The sequence below is a fragment of the Ctenocephalides felis genome, unplaced genomic scaffold, assembly GCF_003426905.1.
Source record: "Ctenocephalides felis isolate EL2017-DRISC unplaced genomic scaffold, ASM342690v1 CF-g0.4_SCAFFOLD_03573, whole genome shotgun sequence".
Taxonomy (NCBI): Eukaryota; Metazoa; Arthropoda; class Insecta; order Siphonaptera; family Pulicidae; genus Ctenocephalides; species Ctenocephalides felis.
This window is the reverse complement of record NW_020539727.1, coordinates 22,761,022-22,787,491: the sequence shown is the minus strand read 5'-3', so window position 1 is coordinate 22,787,491 and position 26,470 is coordinate 22,761,022. Positions and strand designations below refer to the sequence as shown.

At 26.5% G+C, this 26,470-nt stretch overlaps 1 protein-coding gene across 1 annotated transcript in view; it reads left to right on the top strand.

The window, feature by feature from the left end:
* The first annotated feature begins 1,299 nt into the window (after nucleotides 1–1,299).
* Nucleotides 1,300–26,470, top strand: part of LOC113389792 (bombesin receptor subtype-3-like) — a 35,274-nt gene continuing 10,103 nt past the window's right edge. Inside the window, exons 1-3 of the mRNA XM_026626799.1 lie at nucleotides 1,300–1,871; nucleotides 2,515–2,629; nucleotides 4,089–4,299. Of these exons, the coding sequence (XP_026482584.1) occupies nucleotides 1,300–1,871; nucleotides 2,515–2,629; nucleotides 4,089–4,299 (898 nt within the window). The remainder of the gene's footprint in view (nucleotides 1,872–2,514; nucleotides 2,630–4,088; nucleotides 4,300–26,470) is intronic.

Below are 26,470 nucleotides of genomic sequence, written 5' to 3'. Positions count from 1 at the left end.
ATGTTCTCATATAACAATTATAAACTATTTGCCTTTTGCACATTTTAAGACGCGATTTGGTTACATTACATTTTGTTACATTTTTTTTAAAAAAACTCGAAATTTTTGTTCATAAGACTTTTATGGTTAGCTTAGCAAAAACTGGATAAAATTTACGACAAATCCCTATAAACAATTTCAGACACACCGATATAAAAATTCTGAGTAAAACGACATAACATTTACTATGAACTCATATATAAAATCCTATATAAAAATTATAAACCAGATACTTTTTAATTTTAAGCCAACAAGTCTGCTGAAATTATGAAAACAGTTTGCAAAAATATGGCTTAAATCTTTTTCAGGATTGCCATCAATATATTGAGACAAAAAGAATATTCGGGACATTTTTCTACAATTCTTCAAATAACTCAAAAACTTTATACGTGGCACTCTTTTTTAGTTAGTTTAGCAAAAAATACAGAAAATTTACTATGAACTCATATATAAAATCTTGTATAAAAATTATAAACTAGATACCTTTTCATTTTAAGCCAACAAGTCTGCTGAATTTGTGAGAAAAGTTTGCAAAAATATGCTTAAATCTTTTGCAGGATTGCCATCAACATATTGAGACAAAAAGAATATTTGGGACATTTTTCTACAATTCTTCAAATAACAAAAACATTGTACTGGGCACTCTTTTTTAGTTAGTTTAGCAAAAACTACATAAAATTTACTATGAACTCATATATAAAATGTTATATAAAAATTATAAACCACATACTTTTTAATTTTGAGCCAACAAGTCTGCTGAATTTGTGAGAAAAGTTTGCAAAAATACTGCTCAAATCTTTTTCAAGACTACCATCAACATATTAGGATAAAAAAGCTACAAAAATAGACAAAAGCATCAAGAATTTCGAAAAAGTCAACATTCAGCACCATATCTATGACTTGTTACCATGTCAATTGCAGAAATCTAGAAGTCCTGTCCAAAAACTTATCAAGAACTTTGTGTAAACCACCAGAAAATTTGTGTAAAAACCACAGAAAACCTTGGATAAAATAAAATTACTCAAAGACAAAAGCATCAAGAAATTCCCAAGAAGTCAACATTCAGCACCATATCTATAACTTGTTACCATGTCAATTGCAGAAATGTAGAAGTCCTGTCCAAAAACCTACCAAGAACTTTGTGTAAACCACCAGGAAATTTGTGTAAAAACCACAAAAAACCTTTGGATAGCATCTACAAATTAGCTACAAATTAAGATGCTCCTTCAAAAATAATCAACCTCCACCAAATCCCTCACCATGTCTGCATTTACCAACCTAACCCTGGATCCAAATGCAACCTTAAGCTACTTTCTGAGCCACAAACTGGTTCGAGATCTCACCCAAAGACTTCTTCTGTGGAACCAGACCCAAAATTCATCTCTATTCCTGGACAACCAGACTTTATCTGACCTTTACCAGGCCACAAAAGAAGGAAACGCCTATGGACGAGGCAGTATTTCTGTAGTCATCACCATCACAGTGATCTATCTAATAATTTTCCTCACTGGAATAGTTGGTAACATCAGTACATGTGTTGTGATTTCCAAGAACAAATCGATGCATACTGTCACAAATTACTATTTGTTCAGTTTGGCGGTTTCTGATCTACTTTTGCTGATCAGTGGCGTGCCTCTGGAGGTGCACAAGTTGTGGTATCCTTACAGATTTGGGTTTGGGGAGCATGTTTGTATAATTCAAGGACTGTTTGCCGAGACTTCTGCTAATGCTACTGTTTTGACCATCACTGCTTTTACTATTGAGCGATATGTGGCGATTTGTCACCCTTTCTTGTCGCATGCTGCATCCAGCAAACTTTCTAGAGCCATCAGGTAAGGGATAGATAAATCTAGATGTGATAAATTTTTAGGCAAATTGGTACAAATTTTGACAAGGTGTAGTCAATAAAAGTTATTTAAATTCATTGACAATATTTTTGCAACCTAAAACAACTAATTTCGTACCCAAATGAAGACTGGAGTCGCTGGAAAGTAGAAGTCACCTCATGACTTTTCTAATTTCTGATTAAACCAGTTCCTCTAAAATCATTTATCAAGTGTTGGTTTTATCATTGACAGTTGCTTTCATTATAATAAAAGTTATCTAAATTTATTGACAACATTTTTGCATCATAAAACACCTAATTTCTTACCCAAATCAAGACTAAAGTTGATGCAAAATACAGGTCACCCCATGGCTTTTCTAATTTCTGATTAAACCAGTTTCTTTTGAATCATTTATCAAGTGTTGGTTTTATCATTGACTGTTGCTTTCATTATAATAAAAGTTATCTGAATTTATTGACAACATTTTTGCAACCTCAAACACCTAATTTCTTACCCAAATGGATATTAAATTTGATGCAAAGTAGAAGTCACCCCATGGCTTTTCTAATTTCTGATTAAACCAGTTCCTTTAAAATCATTTAATAAGTGTTAGTTTTATCATTGATAGTTGGTTTTACTATTTTTCTAGATATATAGCTGTTATCTGGCTCCTGGCCCTCGGTTTGGCCATTCCCCAGGCCATGCAATTCGGAGTTGTTCTAGAATACAACGGGATGACCCAGTGCACGTTCAAAAGAGAAGTGGTAAGACATCAAAATTACCTTTAAATTCTAAAAAATGGTACCAAATATCAATTTCTAAGAAACTGCTTGACTGATCTGTACCAAAAAATATTCATGAAACGAATATTTTTGGGCCAGATTTTGAATTTTCTAAAGCGATTCAGGATTTTTCGCATAAACGTTGACGGAATATTGTGCGGTTTGTTGGTGATTATAAAGAAACGGCTGGGCCGATCTACGTACAAAATTAGACACCACAAGTCTTCATCGTGTTGAATCGATTGGCTTTTAAATTTTTAAAATCGGTGTATGAGGTTTTGAGAAAACCGTCGTCAAAAGTCAAACTATGATTCAAATCCACATTGACTTCAATCTCGGTGCACGAAAGATTGTAGTCATTGTAAAGAAACGGCTTGACCGACCTGCGTACAAAATTAGGCACCACAAGTCCTCATCGTGTTTACTGAATGGCTTTTAAATTTTTAAAAATCGGTGTAAACGTTTTTGAGAAAACCATCCTCGAAAGTCAAACCTTGGTTTACATCCACATTGATTTCAATCTCGGTGCACAAAGAATTGTGGTCATTGTGAAGAAACGACTTGACCGATCTGCGTACAAAATTAGGCACCATAAGACCTTATCGTTTTTTATTGAATGGCTTTTAAATTTTCAAAATAGATGTATGAGTTTCTGAGAAAACGTCATCGAAAGTCCAACTTTGGTTCACATCCACATTGACTTCAATCTCGGTGCACAAAAGATTGTGATAATTGTGAAGAAACGGCTTGACCGACCTGCGTACAAAATTATGCACCACAAGTCCTTATTGTGTTTTATCGGCTGGCTTTTAAAATTTCAAAATCGGTGTATGGTTTTTTGAGAAAACCGTCGTCAAAAGCTATACATTGGCTCACATCCACATTGATTTCAATCTCGGTGCACGAAGAATGGTGGTAAGTGTGAAGAAACGACTTGACCGATCTGCGTACAAAATTAGGCACCACAAGTCCTTATCTTAGTTAATCGATTGGCATTTAAAATTTTGATATCAGTGCATCTATTTTTGAGAAAACGTCGTCTGAAACCAAGCGTTGACTCATACACACATTTCTTCCAATTATTGTGTCAAAGACATTTTGGGAATTGTGAAGAAACGGCTTGGCCGATCTGTGTACGAAATTAGGGACCACAAGTCCTTACCCTGACAAATCGTTTGGCTTTGAAAATATTGATATCGGTGCATTCATTTTTGAGAAAACGTCGTCGGAAGTCAAGCTTTTACTCATACTCACATTTCTTGCAATTGTTGTGTCAAAGACACTTTTGGTACTTGTGAAGAAACGGCTTGACCGATCTGTACGCAAAATCTGCCAGAAATAAAACACCAAACTATCTTCCATTCTTCACTATATATTCACCATATTTTCACGATTTTTTACCATTTTCTCACCATCATTTCCCCATTTTTCTATTACCCAGGTGGAGTACGCCTTCGAAGTCTCCGGTTTTGTTTTCTTCGTCGGCCCAATGACGGTTATAACCGTCCTGTATGCGTGTATTGGAGTCAAATTAAGGAGATCCAGGTTGGTCAGGTCTGACAACGGTGGAAATGCAAGTACAAATTCAGGAAAAAATAGCCTGAACAAATTTAGAGTCAACGGATCGCAGACAAAAGTCATCAGGATGTTGGGTAAGTGGAAAATATAATTCTATAATAAAAAAAATTCTGTTTTTTAGTTAGCTTAGCAGAGACTAGATAAAATTTACTTAAAATCCATATAAATAGTTTTATAAATTCCGATATAAAATTTTGTTTAAATCCATTTTGAAATTTGAACTTGCTCAGACAAATATTCTTGTCTAATTTTTGACATAAAAAAATTATGATACCTATGCTATAATTATCTATTTAATTACATTTTTTATCTCTTATTTTAAGCTTTTTGCCATGTTGAATAAAAATATCGTAAAAATCAAGCATTCGACGTTGATTTTATTTATATTCAGTATATTGTATCCTCTTTGAGAAATAAAAGTCAATTTCTTCGATATAATTGACAATTTATTAGCTATTTTTATCCATTATTTTTTATGTTTTTCCTCTCAAAGTGTAAAATACTAACATTTGTATCGTGTTATCATACAATTATCAGTATTCTCTCGTAAATATTTTTTCCTTGTCTTGGGAAATATTATTTTGTAAACAACTGGTCCGAGAAAGATTTATCTCATTTATTATATATATATATATATATATATATATATATATATATATATATAATGATGAAAGAAAAAACGATTTATTTCCTCTCGTGAATTATTATCTATTTAGATGATTTATTGGAAATAAAATATGTGGCATTTTGCCTAATGGAAAGTTGCCAACATTTTTTCTACTTCTTCATTGATATATAATAGTTTGCATTAAAATAATATTTAGAGAATTTTTTTTGAGACATCTTGCACGTTTTTGTCTTTAAATTTAAAATCTGGGATTTTCTTGGACAAAGTTTATTTAAATAACTTTGAACAATAAATTTAAGATAAATAATTGTAAAAGTGATTGAAATATTTGAAATGATGGATAAATAAATTTATGAACTATATTTTACAATTGTCTATTTCTTTTAAATTTATTTAAAAAATATTTGTTCTGCGTTTATTTATTTTTTACCAAACTCTAATAATCAGACTTTTTTTATAAAAACTTTCAAAGAATGACAGAAAGTTGTGGCTTTTCCTTTTACAAAAGTTTCTTTCACAGATTTGTTACACAATTTCGTTTGTTATAACAGAATTAAAATAAAAGAGCAAAAAGTTACAAAAATTCTCAGAAAGAGTTACGTAATTTATTGGAATTTTCTAAGAAACTACTTCTATGTGATGGATTGTTAAAGAACGAGTTTAACTTTTAAATTTTTATAAGTTTCTAGGTATATTGTTTATTATTTTTGTATAGGAACATATAAGATTATTTATATGAGTTTCTAGTAAATTATACGTAGTTTTTGTTGAAAAAAATAGAAAATAGTGCCGAGTACAAAGTTTTTGAGTTATTTGAAGAATTGCAAAAAAAAATAACCCGAATATTCTACTGAAAATTTGTACACAACATAAAACCGATTTCAAACTCGTTTTATTGAGAATTTTTATATCGGTGTGTATGAAATTGTTTATAGGGATTTATCGTAAATTTTATCTAGTTTTTTTTTTAAGTTAACCATAAAAGAGTCTTATGAACAAAAAAATTCGAGTTATTTAAAAAAATGTAACAAAATCTCGCTAGTATTAGACTTAAAATGTGCACAATATACTAGAGCAAGTTTGAATTTCAAATGAATTTATCCAAAATTTTATACCGGATTTTATAAAACTATTTATATAGATTTTAAGTAAATTTTGTCTAGTTTCTGCTAAGCTAAATCAAAAAGAGTGTACCAAACAAATTTTTCAAATAATTTGAATAAATGCAACAAAATATCTCAAAAATTAGACAAGAATATTTGTCTGAATATAAGAGCAAGTTTAAATTTCAAAATTGATTTATTCAAAATTTTATACCGGAATTTATAAAACTATTTGTATGGATTTTAAGTAAATTTTATCTAGTTTTTGCTATTTTTTAAGTAACTTTTAAAAATTTAAGGGCTTTTTCTTCTACTAAAGTTTCTCTTAAGGATTTGACACAATTTATGGAAAAAAATGTTTGAAAATCTTCAAAGAGTTTCGTAATTTATTACAAAGATCTAAAGAACTACTTTTCTTAAATGGATTGTTACGCAATGAATTTTTCTTTGTAATGCTTTAATTAAAATGCATTGTTTTAGATGTAATGTGTTGTAATTAATTTCTGTAAGATTTATATGTAAATAGAACATTTTATCTAATTTCACCCTATTCAACTGAAAAGGGGTAGTTCCATATGTAATTTTTGAGTTATTTGACAAAAATAGAAAAAAATGACCCAAACTATTTATTGCTAAAGAATGAAATATCGAATTCAAAGTCGTTTTATTCAAAACTTTTATATTGGAGTGTATAAAAGTGTTCCCTAGGAAATGTAGTAAATTTTATCTAATTTTTGCAGTACTAATAAAGTCTCTGATATAAAAAATTTGATATATTTGAAGAAATATGTCAAAATGTCCCGACATTGCATTTATCAAAATTTCAATTTCAAAGTTGTTTTGAAAACAATAATATATTCTTAGCGAACTTGTGAAAATTGCAAATCAAGAGTATTACTATTCGATGGCAAATTAAAAATGTTTCTAGAACAACTTTTTGAATTACCAAAATATCTGCAATAGTTTTTATAAAATTGAATTTTTACACTTTGCAAATTTTATAAGTTGTAAAAAATCAATTTGGATCCTGCGAAATCGAAATGTTTAAAAATGCAATATCTCGAGAACGCTTTGAGATATTTAAGAAATTCAAAAAGTCCCTTATATAACATTTTTAATTTGCCATCGAACTGTGTTAATCACGATTTGCTGTTTTAACTCGTTCACTAAAAATCTGAGTGTATATAACTGTTGACATGGAACTGTAGTAAATTTTATCTAGTTTCGCTTTATCTAACTGAACAAGAGTGCTCTCATATGAAATATGTGAGTTGATAATTTATATATATATATATATATATATATATATATATATATATAAATTTTCTTCACCATCCTCAAGAATATATTCTTGTTGTTGTTGTATAACCATAAGACTCGTGTTGCATAATAAATAGATGCAAGACGTGTCTCATGTGCAAATGCATCTTTTGCATTTATATATATATTATATATATATATATATATATATATATATATATACAAATGTATATTATATGCATCATTTGCAATGTCCCATACATATCTCACAATGCATTTTGTCTGTCTGTCGATATTGTTATCGATAGCATTGGCTTTTGAATAAATTGTTACTAGGCGCGATGTAGTCCCTAATATATTATAGCAGTGGTTTCCAACCCTAAGGGTGCACAAACCTGTTGCCAGACAAATGTCTCCAAAATAGGGATGAATAAAAAAAAGTCATTCCTTAATTCATTTTTTTAGCACCAGACGTATTTTTAAACATTTCGATTTCGCAGGATCCATATTGATTTTTTACAACTTATAAAATTTGCAAAGTGTAAAAATGCAATTTTATAAAAACTATTGCAGATATTTTGGTGATTCAAAAAGTTGTTCTAATAACATTTTTAATTTGCCATGGAATAGTAATATTCCTGATTTCCAATTTTTACTGGTTCCTCAAGAATATACATTATGCATATATAAATATTCAGGATTTGAAGAAATAGTTAATAATGCAAGTCAATAGTATGTATCTTTATAGTTGATTATTATATTTTTAAGATTAGTTTTCATTTCCGATTATGTTATTTGATGCTTTCTATATGAGTATGCAAATTTAGGTTGCATTCTCAGTGAACGAGTTAAAACAGCAAATCGTGCTTAACACAGTTCGATGGCAAATTAAAAATGTTTTATAAGCGACTTTTTGAATTTCTAAAATATCTCAAAGCGTTCTCGAGATATTGCATTTTCAAACATTTCGATTTCGCAAGATATTGATTTTTTACAAACTTATAAAATTTGCAAAGTGTAAAAATGCAATTTTATAAAAAATATTGTAGATATTTTGCTGATTCAAAAAGTAGTTCTAAAAGCATTTTTAATTTGCCATCGAATAGTAATACTCTTGATTTCCAATTTTCACTAGTTCCTCAAAAATGTACATTATGCACAAATAAATCTTCTGGATTTGAGAAAATTGATAACAATGCAAATCGATAGTATGTATCTTTATTGTTAATTAAAATATCTTTAAGTTTTTTTTTACCGATTGTATTATTTGATGCTTTCTATGATCATCCCTCAATTTTAAATTGTTAATTTAAAAAAGCATTTAGTTAACAATTTATCAATTCATAAAACACCAAACAATACCTATGGAGTTAATAAAGATTAAATTAATTTAATTGGAATTCGAAATAAGAAATATTTTTTGGGGCGTACTATTTGAAACCTTTGAAGTAAATTATAATATAAGTGGACCGTTACTATAAAGTTGGAAACCACTGTATTATTATTATGGGATTCTGTCGAAGGGCAATTGTGCAAACTCCAATGCAATAAGGGTAGAGGAATCCTTTTACAGAAAATTATATATATATATATATATATATATATATATATATATACGTATATATATATATATATATATATATATATATATATTGATTTTTAGCCAATCGTCAAAATACAAAAAAAAACAAATAAATAAAAATATTTATTTATAATAAACGTTTCGACCCGTTTTGTGTCATCATTCAGCAAATTTTGTTAATCAGAATCTAAAAGAATATTTACAAAGTTTAAAAAATAAAATTAAATTTATATTTAAAATAATTAAAGAATAAAAGATATTATTTACAAGAGAATGAACCAACACATTTGCAATTCAAAAAATACAAATCAGTTTAAGACAATGCTCTCCGAACATGTCATTAGTTTAAATCATACTTTCAATACTAAATATTCCTTTTATTTTACATAAAGAAAAGAATGTTGACCACAGAAAAATTGCTGAATCTCTATTTTTTTAAACCCATTTTGCGTTAATAAACGATAATTTTTTAGCTTTCTATTGAAATGTAACAATTTAAATATATTTAATAAAATTATTACAAATATATCAACCAAACCAAATACAAATTAAACCAAAGCGTTGGGGCTTAAACAACATAGACGCTTTACAAAGATGTTAATTTAAAAGTTCAGCGAATTATTTTCATATAATTTTGTTCCAACAGCAACAAATTTTTATATGCAGATTTATTAACAATTTTATGGACATTTTAACGGTATATAATAATATATAGCAATTGAGGTAACTTTTAATAGAATAAAGCTAAAACCCAAAAAAAATGCGATCATTGAATCCACTAATGACAAACAAATTTAAAAATGTACGCATTTTTCCAATTTAATTTTGTTTTGAAAGTTGTTAAGTGCTTCATATAAGTTTGTAAATAATTTTATTAGCTTTCTACAAGTAGATAATAATGTTAATATATTCAATAAAAATATAACAAAATTAATATAATTTCAAACTTAGGCGTTGGAGCTGAAACAATATGAACGCCTTACAAAGATTTCAATTTCAAAATTATATATATAAATAAAGATATATATATATATATATATATATATATATGTATAATGTATTTTTAGAGTAATATTTAATTAAAATAATGGATAAATAAATGATTAATTATAACAGAGTGAAGATTATAAAAATTAGCTTGGAATTATAGATTCTGAGCAAAGCAGATTATATTATATTATATTATATATATATATATATATATATATATATATATATATATATATACACGTATATATATACACGTATATATATATATATATATACACACGTATATATATATATATATGTATATTATCAATGTAAATTAAATCCACAAAAAAGATGTCATCAACACATTCCCAACTTCTAGAAGTTTTTCCGGGGTTTGTCGAAATATTAAATTAAATTTTCACTCAGACAAATTGAGAAATAAAATCTTCCTTGTTTTTGACAAAAATGCAAGTCGGCACAAAATTATTAAATTGACATTGGAGAAAATCTAATCTGATGGATAAAATATATTTTATTCGAAGATACAGTATTAAATTTAATAGGAAAATGCAATAAAATTTCATTCCAGGATTTATTTTATATCCTTGGAGGAGTCCCAGAGGCAATAACAACTGTAAATGCAATTTGCATAAACCATATTGCATTGAAATGCATCAAAATATATTTTGAAGGAGATATATAAATATTAGAATTGCAAAATTGCAAAAGATATTGAATTCATAGAAATATGTATTTATTCTGTTATATAAAATATCCTAGTTTTTTTTTAACTTCCCGTAGAGTGAAAATGAAAATTTTTATATTTCTTCATGTTTTGAAGGTTTCTGAACATTTTGGCAATCACAGAAAAAATGAATGTGTGTGTGTGTGGGTGTTTTGTATGTTCGCATTTTTTCGTCCACGTTTTCGGGCGCACGGATCAACCGATTTGAATGTTTCAAAAAACATTCGATTCCTATTGATAGGGAGATGTGCTGGTTAGTTTTTGGCAAAGGCAGGTCCAGCCGTTACGAAGATACGGAGCAAAGAGTGCAGAAAATACAAAAATGAAAGTTACTGTAAGTATTTTGTAATAATATATTTGAAAACATTTAATATTCCTCGAAACTTTCGTTACGGTACGGGAAGTTCCAGCAATTTTCCTCAAGGCACGATGCCATACACCACTAGTTTAATTTATTAACGACGCATTTCGTACTTCATTAAAAATCCCACCATCTGTTTTATATCAAAAAGATAATTTAGTTAGTCAAAAGATAATTTTTGGCTTCGGTTACATCATTATTATAGATTATGGGAAATAATCTATAAAACCGCAAACACGTGTATAATATAAATATATATATATATATATATTGAGATTATAGTGCTATAAATTATCTGACAGCACTAATAAAGGAAATCCTATCGTAAAAAACATGAAAAACTTTTTTATTATCCCCGAAAGTCGATATTTATGCCAAAGTTCGATATAAAACACGTGATAAAGGAAAGTAAATATTTTGGTGGTTTTTTGGGATACAGAATTGCGTATTACTTTTTATAAATAAGACAAAATAGTATTTTTTTGGAAAATAAAGTTTGTTATTAATTAGAGATAATATACTAGGTGTAAGTGGTATTTTGCCTTGAGGCAAGTTGCCTAAATTTGCCAAAATGTGTGAATAATTTACATAATCAATATAATAATTTGAGTACGAGTCAAAGTTTGTTGCAAATGATTTGGAAGCAATTTTGAAGTATACCGAGTTGCTGTAGGTATTTATAATGTTAGACAATATTGTAGATAATTTAATTTTGTACAAATTTGTCAAATATTTCGTTTATTTTAGACAAATTGTTTAGAAGTTACAAGAGATTTAGTAAATAAATAATGCATAAAGATGTGCTGGTAAATGTTCGTTTAAAAAACAATTGTTTTAAAGTAGCAATTTAAAAAATGCAAAAACTGTAATAAAAACTAAACATTTAAAAAATCTAACACTTAAAATGCCGTATATTTTAAAAAAATTAATTTACAAATTTAATCTATAATTTTATTTTTCAAATTTAATTTTCTAAAATTTTATTCGATCTAATTCATTTATTAAAAATTTCACAAGTTTTGGTCCAAAATCTAAAATTTAGATTTTTTAAGTCATTTTTAACTAATTAAGACAATCGCAAACTTTAGATTTAAAAATATGTAATTTGCACAGATTAAAAAGTTTTGTTCTAACACAATAATTTTCAAACACCAGAATTATTTAAAACTTCATATAAATTTCTTATAAATTTATATAGTAAAAAAAATATAAAACGTTTTTTTCTCATCGATTTGAAAATATTTATTTCAAAAAGCAACTATAGTATAACGTGAAAATTATCTATCTTTTCTGACAGACGATAAACTAGAGAACTTTAGCAAACTTCTAGTATTTATCTTGTGCAATTTAAAGATAAAATATAGCAACATGTAGATTATCTGTAAAGTTTCAGCTCGATTTATCTCATGATTTTCCGACAGAAATCACATTGACCTGTTTTTTCCAGTTCTTTATGAAAATTGACTTGGCACAGATTTTAAAAAACTATGAGATGTAATCTATTAATATATATATATATATATATATAATATATAAAAACAAAAACAAAAATCTTAATATTACTAATTCCCACAAAAATCCAATAAGACTCGATTACAAATCCAGTATGAATCTTATGAATTTAAATTATAATTTATATTGATGAAGTCAGAAATGTATAGTTTTTTTTTCAAGATGATCTTATGGTAAGTGCCTAATTCTAAATTTATCTTCTAAGCAAAAGAAAAAGAATCTGTTTGAAAAAACCGCAAAGTTATAAATTCAACAGAAAAAGTTGATGTAAATATTTAGATTTTGAGAGAAGAACGAGCTGAGTTTTTAAGAATAACACGATAAAAATCATTAAAATCGGATTTTATTAGTAGATATATATATATATATATATATATATATCATAGTAGAGGAGCTTTTACAAAAATACTCAAATGTTCAATCAGTAAAATATAACAATGTTTTGAACTAATCTTAACTATCTTTAGAAATTCAGTTTAATTTGGAAAAATAATTTGTATATGTATATGTATATATATATATATATATATTTAATTAGCATCCTGGATTATTCATTATATTATTAATTATTGTACAACTTTGCTCCCGCCGTTTTTGCATACAAATTATATTGCAAAAACGGCGGAACAAAAGTTGTACACCTAATTGTTATGGTTAAATCACTAATGTATTACATGTGCCTTTGACAAGATTGCATAAAATTAATTAATGAACAATATTGTCTAACATCATTAATCCTTACAGCAACTCGGTATACTTATAAACAATATATCAGGTGTACAACTTTGCCTATGCCGTTTTTGCAAAGGATTTGTATTGTAAAAACGGCGAGAGCAAAGTTGTATATAAAAGTTACGGTTGCTTGATAACATAAATTAATGTACATTGAGGTATCGTCATAGTTAATGGTTAATTACTCAAAAATTTGTTAAGGAATATATTTCTTTGTAATTTTATTTCTAAAGCTTATGTATTGGAGAATATATAGTCAAAATTTCACAGGTCTATTTTGCATATCAAGTCCTGACGAGCTTCTTAAAATTTGCAATTGCATTATAACATAAATTAATGGTACATTGAAGTATTGACGAAGGTAAGTACAAATTACTCAAAAATTTGTTAAGAAACATATTTTTTTCTGATTTTATTTTAAAAGTGCATATTTTGATAAATAACTCACCGAAATTTCAATTACTTAGTGTACACGGTTAGCCCTGAAGAGCTCCTTAAAATTCACAAATGCAATTTAGTATGAATTAGTTGTACATTTAGGTATCGTCATGGTTAATTGTAAATTAATAAAATAATTAGTTCAAGACCATATTTTTTTCTAATTTTATTTTGAAAGTACACACAATGAAAAAGATAATATCAAAATTCTAATTATTTAGTCTATACGGTTAGCCCTGAAGAGCTCCCCAAAAGTGACAAGTGCAATATAACATCAATTAATAGTACCTTGAAATATTGACAAATTTAATGGTTATTTACTCGAAAATTTGTTAGAAAACATATTGTTTTCTAATTTTATTTCTAAATGACATACATTGGAGTATATAATACTAAACTTTCAATTACTTAGTGTACACGGTACGTCCTGAAGAGCTCCTCAAAATTCACAAGTGCATTTAACAAATTAATTCATTCATGATCATCTCAATTTTAAAGATTTTTTCAGAAGCAACTCCCATGCAAAATATTAATATTTAACTATTGAAGTCAATCTTATAATATTCGTTTTTCTCTAATTATTATTATTTTTTTTACATAATTTAATTTAATTTTATTGTATCTAATAAAAACCATGCAAAACTTTTCAGTAACTTTTTTTCTAGTATTGAAAAAATGTATTTTTTTTTTTTTTGAATAAGTTATACCACCAGCTCTCAGTTTAATCATAATTCTTCGAATATAGCTCTTAAAATATTTTTATGATGCTGTATCTCATGAAAAATTAAATTAATGTACATGCAAATATATTTTGAAGATTCTGTAAACATTTTGACTTTTATCGACTATTGGTTTTGTTTGAAATATTCTTTTTAATCAAGTGCTAAGAAAATTATTGAGTCAGAACTTCCTAGGAATTTGTAATGTATATATATATATATATATATATATATATATATATATATATATATACGTGGTCTGTTCAAAAAGTACCCGGAATTTTCGTATATAAATATAAAATATTTATTTATTCGTCTACATTAATGTGGTCCCCTTCAAAGTAGTCCCCCCCCAGATATAATACACTTATGCCAGCGTTTTTTCCAATTTTCGAAGCACCCTTGATATTCACTTTTTGATATGTCCTTGAGCACTCTCAGCGATTCGGCCTTTATTTCTTCAATCGAGGAAAACCGCCGTCCTTTCATGGGTCTCTTCAACTTTGGGAATAGGAAAAAGTCACACGGAGCCATATCTGGTGAATTTTTGCACTTTGCAACACTTTATTTCATTTTTTACGCAAAATTTAATACAAATTCTTTGACTTTTCAATTCTTCCATTGTAAAAATCGCCGAGCTCAGAAAAACACGTCGAACCTTAGCGACTACCACAGACAAAGTAAACAGTGAATATAGCTGAAAATTTCATCATACTTTAGGGGCATGTATACCAACACAATAAAAAAAAAATTTTGACAATCAGACACTCCAGACCCGCGAAATTTAATTATTAGTAATTCCGGGTACTTTTTGAACAGACCACGTATATATATATATATATATATATATATATATATATCTATATTTAACATTTCGAATCCTGTTTCGTCTCTAATTTACAATTAAATATGTCGAAAAATTATTTATTGTCACTTGCAATTTTGAGAAGCTCTTCAGAACCAACAGTGTTGAATTATAAATTAAAACTTTAGTATGTTATTCTTTAATATATATACTTTGAAAATAAAATTAGAAAAAAATATGTTCTTTAACAAATTTTCGAGTAAATGGCCAATAACCTTGTCTATACCTCAAGAAAGCATTAACTGATGTTATATTGCACTTGTGAATTTTAAAGAGCTCTTCAGGACGTACTGTGCAGAATAAGTAATTGAAGTTTTGGTTTTATATTCTTCAATGCATGTACTGTGAAAATAAAATTAGAAAAAAGTAAGTCCTTTAATAAATTTCTGAGTAATTTACAATTAACCATGAGGATACCTCAATATACTATTAATTTATGTTAATTACACTTGTGGATTTTGAGGAGCTCTTCAGGACGTTGTAATGTAAGTAATTGAAAGTTCAGTATTAGATTTTGCAATACATGTAGTTTGCAAATAAAATTATAAAAAAATATGTTTCCTAATAAATTTTCGAGTAATTTACCATTAAACTTGTAGATACCTCAAGGTACTATTACATGATGTTAAATTGCGCTTGTGAATTTTGAAGAGCTCTTCAGGACGTACCGTGCAGACTAAGCCATTGAAATTTCAGTATTATATTATTCATTGCATGTAATTTAGAAATAAATTTAGAAAAATATATGTTTCTTAACAAATTTTCGAGTAATTTGTACTTAACTTTGCCGACAGCACGATGTGTAATTGATTTAAGTAATATATTAATCGCAATATTTCGGGAGCTCGTCAGGGCTTACTATGCGGGATAAACAATTATAATTTTGAAATTATATTCTTCAGTGTAAATACTTTTGGAATAAAATACAAAAAAATATATTTCTTAACAAATTTTTGAGTAATTAGTACTTAACTTCGCCAATACTTCAATGTACCAATAATTTATGTTATAAAGCACTTGTAAATTTTGAAAAGCTCGTCAGGACTTACTATGCAGAATAGACTTGCGAAATTTCGATATTATATTCTCTAATACATAAGCTTTAAAAATAAAATTAGAAAAAAATATATTCCTTAACAAAATTTTCGAGTAATTAACCATTAACTATGACGATACCTCAACGTACATTAATTTATGTTACCAAGCAATCGTAACTTTTATATACAACTTTGCTCGCGCCGTTTTTACTATACAAGTCCTTTGCAAAAACGGCATAAGCAAAGTTGTACACGTGATATATTTTTTATAAGTATACCGAGTTGCTGTAGGGCTTAATGATGTTAGACAATATTGTAGAATAATTAATTTTATGCAATCTTGTCAAAGGCACATGTAAGACGTTAGTGATTTAACCATAACAATTAGGTGTACAACTTTTGTTCCGCCGTTTTTGCTATACGATTTGTATGGAAAAAACGGCGGGAGCAAAGTTGTACCATAATTAATAATTTATTAAATAATCTAGGATACTCATATATATATATATATATATATATATATATATATATTAGGTGGATATATATATATATTTGATTATATGTATACAAATTATTTTTCACTATATATAAATTAAAATAAACTTACTTTGTCCACGTGCTTCAACAAAATTCTGCATTACCAAGACTTCGCCATTGTTACTTTTTCTTTCTAACAATGTCACACTAAAATCCAATTTTTGTCCAACACTTTCAACACCCGATTACGACTTAATTACAGCACTAAAAGTCATAGTAAAGCTTCTGTCCGATTCCCGAATAATAACTAACTATTAACTGACTATTATCTAGTATCTAGTCAACACGTTCGACGCCAAATTTAATATTTTATTACACAAAAACTATGTCCATTAAAATTACAAAAATCGTCGTCGAAGTCTCCAAAGGTGAAGGGCTGCGCGCGCACCCGAAGACAGTGTTAACACTTCTGAAAAATAAAATTTAATAGTATTAAGAAATTTGGCGCAAAATTTGAATTTGGATTTGAATTTGGTAAAGAAACATAACTTTTGTTTAGCGTTATAAATTAGTCGGATTTTTCAGGTTTTTTGTCAATTAAATATATTACATTTGATGTTTTGTTACATTTGTTATATACAATATATTTATATACAATATTTTAATTATTATTGAAAGTGACGGACAAAAGTTGGATTTTAGTGTGACATTGTTAGTTACAAGAAGTAACTAGAAGAAACTAGTTTATTTTAATTTATATGTATTGTAAAAAATAAGTTGTATTTATGTATATATATGAGTATCCTGGATTATTTAATATATTATTTATCATTGTACAACTTTGCTTATGCCGTTTTTTCAAAGGACTTGTATTGTAAAAACGGCGAGAGCAAAGTTGTATATAAAAGTTACGATTGCTTGGTAACATAAATTAATACACATTGAGGTATAGTCGTAGTTAATGGTTAATTACTCGAAAATTTGTTAAGGACTTAATTTTTCTCTAATTTTATTTCTAAAGTTTATTTATTGGAGAATATAATATCAAAATTTCACATGTCTATTCTGCATAGTAAGTCCTGACGAGCTTTTCAAAATTCACAAGTGCATTATAACATAAATTAATAGTACATTGAGGTATCCTCATGGTTAATTGTAAATTACTCAGAAATTTGTTACCATTGTTAAAGAACTTACATATTTCTAATTTTATTTTCAAAGTACACACAATGAAAAAGATAATATCAAAATTCTAATAATCTATTCTATACGGTACGTCCTGAAGAGCTCTTCAAACTTCACAAAGGCAATATAACATAAATTAATAGTACATTGAGGTATCCTCATGATTAATTGTAAATTACTCAGAAATTTGTTAAAGAACTTACTTTTTTCTAATTTTATTTCGAAAGTATATATATATATATATATATATATATATATATATATATATGAGTATCCTGGACTATACAATATATTTTTATTTATTGTACAACTTTGCTTCCGCCGCTTTTTTCATACAACTCGTATTGCAAAAACGGCGAAAACAAAGTTGTATGCTTGACTAGTTTCAAATTGTGTTTTAGAGTATACCGAGTTGCTGTAGAGCATAATGATGTTAGACAATATAATAGAATATTTAATTTTGTACAAATTTGTCGAATACAAAATTCATATTAAACAAATTCTTTTAAAATTATAGCACATATGGGGTACTAACTATTCAGTATTAGGTGCTTACAAGATTTTGTATGAAAATTACTGATTACAATTTTGTCTGCTATTTTTTTAAGCATTTCAAAATGTATTTTAACCAAGATATGCCTATCTAAATTATTACTCGACTGTCAAAAGTCACTTAGTACCAAAATTTCCCTTAATTCCTTAATTAAATTTCCACCAAGATCACAATCTCGATATCACATAACACTTATTAAATATTCTGTGTGAGTTTCACTAACGACACATCATTTTCCAGAATTTCCAAATTTCTGGTCGGAGTTTTCTTCATCTTAAATTACTCACTTAGGAAATACATGTGTGTGTGTATTGTTGTGTGGGCACGAGGAAAGATTATTGTATTAAGAGCTTCTTGTAGAAGATGATGAAATTGTTTGGAAGGGACTTAAGGGAATTCGAATTTAATATATATTAGGATGAGGGGGAAGTTTTTTCTATCGGCGAGGTGCTGATATAGATTTCTATGATATTAGATAGATGTAAATATAGAAAATTTTGGTCATTTTTTTTTTATTTTTGTCAAGTAACTCAAAAATTTCAAGCAAAACCACCCCTTTTCAGTTAGCTAGGGTGGAACTAGATAAAATTTACAACATTTCCTAGGGAACACTTTTATACACTCTGATATGAAAGTTTGGAATAAAACGACTTTGAATTTGATATTTTATTACTTAGCACAATAATTAGAAAACTCGGGACATTTTTTTAGCAAAACCATCCCTTTTCAGTTACATAGGGTGAAACTAGATAAAATTTAAAAACATTTTCTAGGAAACTCTTTTATACACTCCCATATAAAAGTTTTGAATAAAACGACTTTAGATTCGATTCTTTGGTTGTTTTCCATGCCATCTAGCAAAAACTTTCAAATTTTTCCTATTAAAGTTTGCATGAAGAATATTTTATCTTAAATTCCTAGAACATTTAAAAAAAATCTTACACACTTTATAACTTACGATTGTAAAAAATTAAAAGGACTACACATTATTTTAGTTAATGAATAATATCAAATTATTTTAGTTATCTAAAAATAATTTCTTTCTAAAGAAATTGGGAAGTAGGGTTAGAATCAAATTTAGTACAAAACTATGAAAAATATTTGCTTAATAGTTTTTAAAGTATTCAATATTTTTTAATACAGTCTTTGGTAAAGTTGGACAATATTAAATTGTTTATAACTTTTCCTAGTAATAAAATTTTCTATAAACAAAATTATTCTATCAAAAAATATAAACGTCAGTCACTAAGTAATTTTTAGCAATATTGGTACTCGCATGCATTTTGATAACTTTTGAAATATTCAATATTTTTTAATAAATATAGTTAGAGCAAAATTAGATGAAATTTGCAACATTTCCATGCTAACACTTTTATATACTCCGATATGAAAGTTTTGAATAAAACGATTTTGAATTCGATATTTCATTCTCAAGCAATAAATATAGAAAATTCGGGACAGTTTTTTTTTTGGTTTTTGTCAAATAACTCAAAAATTTCAAGCAAGACCACCCCTTTTCAGTTACATAGGGTGAAACTAGATAAAATTTACAACATTTCCTAAAAAACACTTTTATACCCTCCCATATAAAATTTTTGCCTAAAACGACTTTGAATTCGATTCAGTGGTTGTTTTCCATGTCAACTAACAAAAACTTTCCAATTTTTCCTATTGTTCCTATATTTTTCTATTTTCCCTGGGTTTTCCTATTTTTCCGTCCACCAAAAGATATTAATGTACTATAAACAGTTCGTAAAAATGCTGAAAGGAATTTTTATAACACGAATTTATGACACAGTCGACAAATATGATTTATTGTTAAATCGTGCGCGAAAAATATCAACGGTGGAGACATGAAAAAACATATCACAAAACTTTTCTTCGTTGTTTTGATTCCTGACACGAAAATAGATATATGAATTAATAAATAATATATATATATATATATATATGTATATATATATAGATTTATTTATTTATTGAAAAAAAAATGTTTTATTAAAAGCTAATTTAAAAAAAATTAAAATACTATATTAAGGGACACGTCATTTGTATTCATTTACTATAAATCTTATAACTTTCAAACGGTTTGTTTAATATCAATGCAGTATTCGGCAAATATTTTTAAAATTTAATCATTTATAATATTATCTAATATTATATAGCCCTACAGTAACTCGGTATACTTTAAAATAGACAGAGAAATTAAAAATGCGCACGACGTAGTTAAGACTTTTATCTTATATATAAAATTCTTCTGTAAATATGTATGAATGATTAATCCTCCTAAACTATAATTCGGATTTTCATGAATCTTTCTGAAGTTTGTTCTGGAAATTTTGTAGAATTCTTAGATTCATAGAAATATAGTTAGATTGTAGAAATAAATGGAAAAAAATACAAAAAAACGGTTATCATTAAAAACAACTGAAGACTGTCATTTGCCAAACGTTTCCATTCCCTTATAGGCTAAGGCAATATTAAAATATAATAAATTCATGATTATAAATTAGGAAAATGTAATGTCTACGTTATTACTGCCGAAAAAGCAGCTGAGATTTGCCAAAAATTAAAATAATATAATAAAATAGAGTCAACATGCGTCTGACAAGTGATGCAGTCTGCATAACCTATATTAAAATTCAATTTGACGAATTATTATTTTTTAACTAAATGTTAAAGAAAAATTAAAAACGTTGTTTGCTAATATCTTCAGAAATATACGTTTTAACAAAAATAATGAAATGACCCAAATTATATAAATTAATATCTTAATAAATCACTGTTTTATAGTGTTGTAGGAACAATATTAGGCTAGATATGAAAATGGGGTTTTATAGTACTCAAAATAAGCTGTAAAATAATTATTTTTACACGTAAAATGAGTGAGCTATCATGCAAATAAAAGACTGTTTCAATTCCAGGGCAAACGATTTTTTATGTGATAAATTTGGAAAATCAATGTTTAGTCGTGTCGTGAATAAACAAAAAATCATTCATTTATACATCCACATCTACAGGTATGACTAAAATTATTGGATAACCTTTGGCATTAAAATAAATCGAGCTATTGGAAATAAATTTGTTCTATTAATTGCAGTGTATAATTTTTAATATGCAATTTTATTGAACATATTATAATATTTGTTAAAGGGATAATTAAAGTGTGGGAATTGAGAATGATAATTTTATATGAAGCAGTTCTACATTTAACATCACTCATATTTTTTGCAAATAGTAATTCGAAAAACAATAATTATTATTTTTAACCGAACGGTGTAAATATTAGTATAGAATATTAAAAAAATGTAGATCTGGGTACAGGACAACGTCTGTCGGGTCATCTAGTATATATATATATATATATATATATATATATATATATATATATATATATATATAATTTTATACGTTGATTATAATATTATCATGAGCTGTTTATGAGCCATTTTTATGATAACATGTCAAAATGTGTTATTTTATTACTCATATACAGTTTCTGTTGTTTTATGGCTCACAAATTATTTCTAGACGAACGAATAATAATTATTTCTCATTAATAAAACTAAAACACCATTATAATATATACATATTGCAAACAATTATTTTTTTATTATTTTTATCCATTTTTCGCCCTCAAATGTTTTTCGTCTACGAATTTATATCATTTTTATCATTTGGTCTCCGACAAGACAAATCCATTAGTGCTCTAACACTAAAATAAAAATAAACTTAGGCTGGGCCCAAATGACCTGGGCAATTATTTTCTCAAGTATCACAATAAGTTAGACAGCTTTTGTTCTTTACTACTATTTTGGAGATAAAATTCCTATAAAAAATAATGCCAAGGAAAAATAGTGGAAGTAGAAGTTTTTTTTTAAATATAAGATTGTTTTTTCTAACGTTTTATTCAAAAGTTTTATATCGGATTGTATAAAAGTGTTCCTTAGGAAATGTTATGAATTTAATCTAGTTTCACCCTGTCTAACTGAAAAGAGGTGGTTCCATACGAAATTTTTGAGTTGTTTGACAAAAACTAAAAAAAGGTCCAGAATTTTCTATATTTTTTGCTTAAGAACGAAATATCGAATTCAAAGTTGTTTTATTCAAAACTTTATATCGGAGTGTATAAAAATGTTCCCTAGAAAATGTTGTAAATTTTATCTGGTTTTACCCTATTTGATTAAGAAGGGAACATATGAATTTTTTCAGTTATTTGACAAAAACCAAAAAAATATCCCGAATTTTCTATATTTATTGCTTAAGAATGAAATATCGAATTCAAAGTCGTTTTATCCAAAAATTTTATATCGAAGTGTATAAAAGTGTTCCCTAGGAAATGTAAATTTTATATAGTTTTACCCTGTCTAACTAAAAAGGAGCAGTTCTATATGAAATTTTTGAATTATTTGGCAAAAACCAAAAAACGTCCCGAATTTTCTATTTATTCTAAAGAATGAAATATCGAATTCAGTATAATAAAGTATTAATTCTATGTTATACAAATTACAAAATACAACAATTATTGCCAAAATAATAAACTAATACAAATAATGACAAAAAAATAACTAATAAAACTAATAATAATAATAATTAATAATATAACATATTATTATTAATAATTCATGATTTGTTCGTTTATTAGTTATTTTTTGTCATTATTTATTTTGTTATTATTTATTTATTTATTTATTTATTAATTTTACAAGCCGTCGGTATGATAATATTATAATAAGGCTTAAGTCAATATTTTATAGGTTTAATATAATTTAATTAATTATTAGCTATTTTATTACTTATTTATTTATTAATTTATTTACTATGAACTTATTTATATTTAGTTAATTTTAATTATTTTTAAATATAACCAGTTTGTTGCAAGTATTTTTTAAAAATTTGATAAGTATTTTAATAAGCTTTACAATACTTTTACAATACAATTATTTTATTTAACAAATTTTAGGTTATTTTATGATATTCTAACAAATTTAAGTGTCTCATATTATTGTTATTATTATTATTAATAATAATATTATCAATATTTATTAAAAGCTTGTACAAAGATTATCAAAAAGTTGCAAAACTTATAAAAAAATACAAAAACAAGCTTATTGCAAAAATATTCAAAGTAAATTGTGAGTAAAAATAATAAATCAAGAACAAATAATTTAATAAAAAATTGAATAAGAGAAATTAAAAAAAAAATATGCAAAAATAAACAAAAGTTTCAAAAAACATAACTAAATACATAAAACATCAAACAAATTGCAAATCTAATTTTAATAATTAAAATAAATATATAATAATATAATAATTAAAAATATATTAAATAATAATTAAAATAATTAATAAATAAAATAAATGTTAAATTGTGAATGAAAAAATAATAATGTCAAAAATAATCATAAATTGTATCCTTTCCTTAAGCAATAAATATAGAAAATTCGGGACATTTTTTGGTTTTTGTCAAATAACTCAAAATATTCATATAGAAGCACCCTTTTCAGTTAGATAGGGTGAAACTAGATAAAATTTACAACATATCATTGGAAAAACTTTTATACACTCCGATGTAAAAGTTTTGAATAAAACGACTTTGAATTCGATGATATTTCATTCCATCATGTATCCATCGAATTTTTACTTAAAAAATAAAAACAAATACACTTCTACAGTTTCAATTATATTATATTTAATATTCTACCATCGTATTGCAATACTATCAGTTTTCATAATTTAATTGAACAATTATTATTTATTTTTATAAACAAAGCCGTTGAGTAATTTGCACACGAGCTCTTTGTCTATTTTGACAAAAGATGAGAATAATTATTTGCGACGTGAAAGGAATAAACAATGAATAACTAATGAAACAAACAAAACTAATGCATAACATGAATACAATTGTAGAAATATATGCGAAAAAATATGTAGTGTAAATAAAGTAAATAAATGGCACGTGGAGTACCCCAGGGACTCATTCCGAGACCTTATAATAATAATATATATATATATATATATATATATATATATATATATATATATATATTTTGTATGATTCTGAATTTGATGTTGACATATGTATTAACAAAGTCTAATAATCGGGCATAACATCAATAAAAAACATGAATTTCTTTCAAAAATTTATTTTAAATCCATACGTTTCGGCTATAATCCTAGCCTTCATTCAGTGGAAAAATTAGTTGATCTTAGTGTTAATTTGGAAAACTTTAATAATCCATGGTATTAGGATATGGTAATGCACTACACTATGTATTATAAACAATAACTTGAAATTACACAATATTTTCACAAAATACTGATTTGAAAAAATCACAAATGGATAGTGTGTTATTCGTAGACTGGTTGAAGATGTAATTTCAACCAGTCTACGAATTACATCTTCAACCAGTCTACGAATAACACACTATCCATTTGTGATTTTTTCAAATCAGTATTTTGTGAAAATATTGTGTAATTTCAAGTTAATGTTTATAATACATAGTGTAGTGCATTACCATATCCTAATACCATGGATTATTAAAGTTTTCCAAATTAACACTAAGATCAACTAATTTTTCCACTGAATGAAGGCTAGGATTATAGCCGAAACGTATGGATTTAAAATAAATTTTTGAAAGAAATTCATGTTTTTTATTGATGTTATGCCCGATTATTAGACTTTGTTAATATATATATATATATATATATATATATATATATATACATATATGTATATATATACAGATATATAGAATAATTTTAAGACTCATAAAATTTTTCGGCGCCAATAAAAGTATATAATTTTATTAAGAACGTCCGGTGATTTCGAATATTTAAACTATGAATATAGTTTTAGCAATTTAAATGAGCTATAAAGCTATAATTCACAGAATATTTCATACAATAAAAAATGTACATAAACAGTTTCTCCACATTGTATATAAAAAACTTATAATAATATTACAGGGTATCCCAAAAGTCATCGTCAAGATATAATAGTTAAAAAATTATCTCAAGAGGTTTGAAAATTCTGAGTTTTTTTTTAAGTACAACATAGAACTTCGATGAAATTTTTTATTATTTTGTTTAATTTTTATTACTTTTGTTTTTGCAAACTCGGTATTCGTAATCCTAAATAATATTTCTAAAATCACAATCAAAAATTTTTGCCATTTCAAAATAAGAAAAGTTACGGTAAAATTTATTATAGATAAAGTTGTAGCTTATTTAATTACCTTTAAAATAGTATATTACAAGTTCTGATAAAATTAGAATTAAAAGAATTATAATCCAATTAATTCCGTGGGTAATGAAGGAGTGCAAATTGTTTTCACTTCTGAACTTAAGATTAAGATTAACCTATTTCCAAAATATCAAGCAAATTGGAGCACAGTAAAAAAATTCACAGGGCACACGTTTTTTCCTTTCCATTTACTGCAATAATTTTGTTGATCGTAAGTTGAATAGAGCACATGTGAACATGATTTGATAAATTGATTCACTTCAAATATGAACTTAAGTAAGAATGTATATTGAATTATTAGTGAGAAAAATGTAACTTAGATATTAAAATTACTAAAAGCCAGTTAAAATATGGTACGTAATTATATAAATTATAGGCAACATTTTTGAAGCAATTATTTTGGGTAGAAAAATCCAAAGTGATATTGTACCTTGACCGCATGCTATATATTAATTCTTTCTGAATTTTTAAACACTTTCTTTTCAACACGTGTATCTTATGCTATAAATCACAAAGGCAGACGATGATTTTTCGTGTGATAAATTTGTAAAATCAATGTTTTAGTCGTGAATGAACAAAAAATCATTCATTTATACATTCACATCTACAGGTGTGACTAAAATTATTGGATAACCTTTGGCATTAAAATAAATTGAGCTATTGGAAATAAATTTGTTCTATAAGTTGCAGTGTATAATTTTTAATATACAATTTTATTGATCATGTTTTAATATTTGTTAAAGAGATAATTAAAGTGTGGGAATCGAGAATCATAATTTTATTTGAAGCAGTTCTACATTTAACATCACTCATATATTGGTGTCAATAGT